The following is a 4,919-nucleotide window of genomic DNA, read 5'->3' on the forward strand; positions in this document are numbered from 1 at the left end:
TTTATTTCTGCGCTCTCAATTCTGTCCTATTGGTCTGTGTGTCTGTTGTTTTCTTGAGAAGCTTAGCTGTTCTTAGAAAGGCTGCAGCTCAGCTCTTAAAATAAAAAAAATTATAAGAATCTGAAGCCTTATAAAAAATGCTAAGAACCCACAGTTGTGGGCATATCACAGTGTCACAATTTAATCTAAATTCTTTCTCTGTGTGAAGGATGGGGGGTGGTCATGGACCTTTAAGTTAATTGGCACTCACTGGCTTCTCAGGTCAGGGATCAGGGTTTCCTTTGACACAGCACTCCAGCTTAAACATGCAGTAGCCAACTAACATTTCACTTGTATAGCACTCAAGTCTGCAGATACCATTTCCATAGCACTTCTTGTGCATTTCTGATGATATTGGATTTAAGCCTGAGAAGAAAACGAATGGAAGGATAATTCACTTATAGGCCTTTTTTGGACTACAAAATGATGAGTTCTTTCATTTTTATCACACTGAATTCCAAGGAGACTAGGTCATAATGATCAATTCTGTTTGAATCAGTTGATTCTGATCGAATCGATTGACTGAAAAGAATTAACTAGTGCTATGGATTGAGTCGTGTTGTTCTCCCTCTCCTCTCGATTCACATGTTGAAATCCTAATCTTCAGTGTCACTGTATTTGGAGACAGGGACTTTAGGAGGTAAATAAAGTTAAATAAGATCCTAAGAGTGAGGCCTCAATGCATTAGAATTGGGGGCCTAAATTAATAGGATTGATGGCCTTGTTGGTGGAAGACAGAAAAAGAAGATGGCTGTCTATAAGCCACGAAGATAGCTCATTAGAAATTGGATCGATCTGCAGTTGATCTTGGACTGTCCAGCCTCCAGAACTATAAGAAAATAAGTTTTATTTAAACAGTCTCTGATAGTTTGTTACAGTAGTCTGAGCTGACTAAGACAATTAGCAACTTGGAAGTTTGCCCAAATTGGTTAGTTAATAAATTCTAAACAACCAAGTTACTTCTGTTTGTAGTCAGTAACTCATTATTTAATTATTATTCTTTCCGAACTCTTGGGGTACAGATTGGAGTATGATATAGACCTTGATTGTAAAGAATTTTCAGTCTAGACAAAAGCAGAAGAAATACAAAATATCTGTGAGAGAGGAGAAACCATGACAAATCCAGTGAAACATTTGCAACATGGCATGGTGTGAGTATGGAGGAGAAGGAAATTAATTCTGAAGATTTGGGATGTCTTATTGGAGCCAAGGCATCTGAGCTGCACTTACAATTTTGTAGACACGCTACTCCACAGAATCATCAAAATATAAATGTTTCTTTATGTTTAAATGTAAGAGGGTGTTAAAAAAACAAGAGTGCCAATATTTGTCCATCTGTGGGTATTCTGAGTCAACACATACCCTATCCAAGTCATCATGCTCTGGAGGATAATTGTCCTATAGGAAAAAAGAAGGGATCAGGGGTGCTTAGCTCACAAGATGGAGCCAAAGAAGATGAAGTATAATAGTCTGTACACGAGATAAGAAATTCCTATGGAATTGATAAGCTATGGGAATGTATAAGACACTAGAAGGAATATTGTAGAGTGTATATAGTTGTTTGTTGACTGTCTAGAGACCATGAATCCATTGCCATAAGCCATAGTGGAACTGGTCCCATCAACAATTTCAAGAGGCCTGGATCCTATGAATTCTTAAATCCAGCCTGTTGAGTCACATGATCTGAAAATCTGATTCATTTGCCTAGAGAATACTTCAGGGAGGATAAGAAATTAAATAGGACCTTATAACATATGGATTTGGATTGATTCAAGATGAGATTTCTAAAGTCGGTAATGAATATAGTCAGTCAAGCTAGAACATGAGGCCAGTCAGTGTTCTTCCTCAAGTCTCACTAGCTATTATTTCATCTAATCAGACATTTCTTGTATCACATAAAGCTCATTAATTCTCTTGGAATAAGCAGTTCCAAATCTGTTTCACCATGTACCTAAGGAATCTACAAATAGTAATTTTACCATAAGCAATTTCAGTATATTAGCAATCTTAACAAAGAGTTATCACTTTGTTGGTTTTGACTATTATGCCTAGATATGTCCCTGAATTAGAGACAAAATAGTGGCAAAACAGGATAAGGTATTACTAATAAAAATATAATGATAGCGCTCATAAGCCAAGTACTGTACGTGTTTTATGCACAGATTTATTCCATACGTAGTTCATTTAATCCTTGCAGGACTCCAAGGTTAATATTATTATTTCCCTTTTTTAAGTCAAGAAAATAAGGTTCAGAGAAGCTCAGACTTTGGCTAAAGCTACACAGCTAGCAAGTCGGAGAGCCAAGGTTCAAGCTCAGGCCTTGCTGACTTTGAAGCCGTCGATGTTTTTTCCACTTGGAAAATTAAAGGGTCCATGGTGGGAGGACATTTAAAGGTTTGCTTAGTTGAATTTCTCTTCTAGACAAAGGACACTTCCCCACTTCCCCAGGAAGATTCCCATTTTACCTGCCAGTGCTGGGTCCCAAAAGATGAGAAAGACGAACACAATGAGAAGAGGCTTCATGGCTAGGTAAGGAGGCTTGGTGGCAGGGCTGGACGTTGACTGTCAGAGAGCAGAAAGGGAAGGCTGTACCCGGTCCTGTACAGAGCTGTCAGGTCTGGGGTATGCCCTTCTCCAGGCAGATATGCTACACTGCTCTCCCCTGAGGCAGCTCAGTCGGCACTGCTTATGTGAGGGAAAAACTGACAGCCATTTCCTGTTCGACAGCTTCAGCTTTTGACAAGTCACTGCTCCCCCATCCCTAGGTTTTCCAAAAGTATTAATGGAGACCTGAGGACCATATGCATTTTCAATTTTAAACAAATAAATTTTTGTTTGGTTTTTATGTTACAACAAAAATTAAATGCCAATTTTAGAAAATTTGTAAAATATATATAAAAATTACAGGGAAAGAAAAGTTATAGTTGAGCCCCACCTCACAGAGATAACTTGCATGTTTCTTAAGCAAGTTTTATTTATCTGAGTTTATTGTTTAAAATTTTGTTTTGCATAGTGTCAACTTAATACTTGTATTTAGGTATCCTGCTTTTATAACTTGCTAGATATCCTAAGTATTTTCTGTGTCATTATAAACTCTTTAACTAGTACTTTTAAAAGCTATACAATACTCTATCAAGGACATTTTTAAAAATAATTGTCACTATTTTAAAAATGTCTTTATTGAGAAAATAAATGATATAAAACTACAAATGTGAAAGTGTACAGTTTGATAAGTTTTGACACATACACTTTCATGAAATCATCATCACATCCAAGAAAATGAACATATCCAGCCCCTCACAACCATTCTTCATGACTTTTTCCTTCCCAGATTTATTGAGGTATAATTAACAAATAAAAGTTGTATATGTTCAAGGAATAACATGTGATGATCTGAGGTATGTATGCATTGTAAAATGATTACCACCATCAAGTTAATTAACACATTCATTACCTAAAATAGTCATCATTTTCTGTATGTGTGTGGTGAGAGTAAAATTTACCATCCCAGCAAACTTCAGGTGTATAACACAGCAGTATTAGCTAGGGTCACCATGCTATACATTAGATCCTCAGAACTTACTGATCTTCTAACTGAAAGTTTGTTTGCTTTGATCAGCATCTCCCCATTTCCCCCACCACCTAAACTCCTGACAACCACGACTTTACTTTCTGATTCTATGAGTTTGACTTTTTGAGATTTCATGTGTGAGATACTACAGTATTTGTCTGTGTCTGGCTTTATTCACTTGATATAATGTCCCCAGGTTCATCCGTGTTGTCATAAATGGCAGGATTTCCCTCTTTTTTATGGCTGCATAGTATTCCATTGTATATGGACCACACTTTATCCTCTTAAAGTGTTGATGTTTTCATATCTTGACTACTGTCAATAATGCTGCAATGAACATGAGTATACAGTAATTCTCTGAGATACTGATTTAGTTTCCTTTGGATATATACCTATAAATGGGATTGCTGAATCACAAGGTATTTCTAATTTTCATTTTTTGAGAAACCTCTATACTGTTTTCCAAAATGGCTATACCAGTTTACATTCCCACCAACAGTGCTCGAGGGTTCCCTTATCTCCACATTTTTGCCAACATTTGCTATCTCTTGTCTTTTAAAAATATATATGAGTTTCAGGTGTACAACATTATAATTTGACATGTTTGTACACTACAAAGTGATCACCCCCAAAGTCTAGTTACTATCTATCACCATACAATTGACCCCCTCATTCCTTTTGTCCACCCCAACCCCCTTTCCCTCTAGTAACCACCAATCTGTTCTCTGTACTAAGAGTTTTGTCTTGTTTTATTTGTACATTTATTTATTTATTTTTTAAAGATTCCACATATGACTAAAATCATAGTATTTGTCTTTCTCTGACTTATTTCACTTAGCATAATATTCTCAAGGTCCATCCATGTTGATACAAATGGCAAGATTTCATTCTTATAACTGAGTAGTATTTCATGATATATATCACATCTTTATCCAACCTAAGGGATGGGCACTTAGGTTGTTCCTATATTTTGACTATTGTAAATAATGCTGCAATGAACATAAGGGTACATATATTTTTTTGAATTAATGTTTTTATGTTTTTCAGATAAATAACCAGCAGTGGAATAGCTGGATCATATGGTAGTTCTATTTCTAATTATTATTATTTTTTTAAGAATCTCCATACTGTTTTCCATAATGGCTGTACAAATTTAGACTACTGTTAATAGTGTACCAAGGCTCTCTTCCTCTCCAACACTTGTTGTTTATTGTATTTTTGATAATTCTAACAGGTGTGAGGTGATATCACACTGTAGTTTTGATTTGCATTTCCCTAGTAGTTAGGCTGAACATCCTTTCATGTGCCT

At 36.0% G+C, this 4,919-nt stretch overlaps 1 protein-coding gene across 1 annotated transcript; it reads right to left on the minus strand.

Moving 5' to 3' along the window:
• Nucleotides 1-262: 262 nt before the first annotated feature.
• Nucleotides 263-2,562, minus strand: DEFB134 (defensin beta 134). Its single transcript, XM_039876343.1, has 2 exons — nucleotides 2,505-2,562; nucleotides 263-405 (listed from the first exon to the last, which is right to left on the minus strand). The coding sequence occupies exons 1-2, from the start codon at nucleotides 2,560-2,562 to the stop codon at nucleotides 263-265; spliced, it is 201 nt and encodes a 66-aa protein (XP_039732277.1).
• Between the last annotated feature and the right edge of the window lie 2,357 nt (nucleotides 2,563-4,919).

The sequence above is a fragment of the Pteropus medius genome, unplaced genomic scaffold (genome assembly GCF_902729225.1).
Source record: "Pteropus medius unplaced genomic scaffold, Ma_sr-lr_union100, whole genome shotgun sequence".
Classification (NCBI taxonomy): domain Eukaryota; kingdom Metazoa; phylum Chordata; class Mammalia; order Chiroptera; family Pteropodidae; genus Pteropus; species Pteropus medius.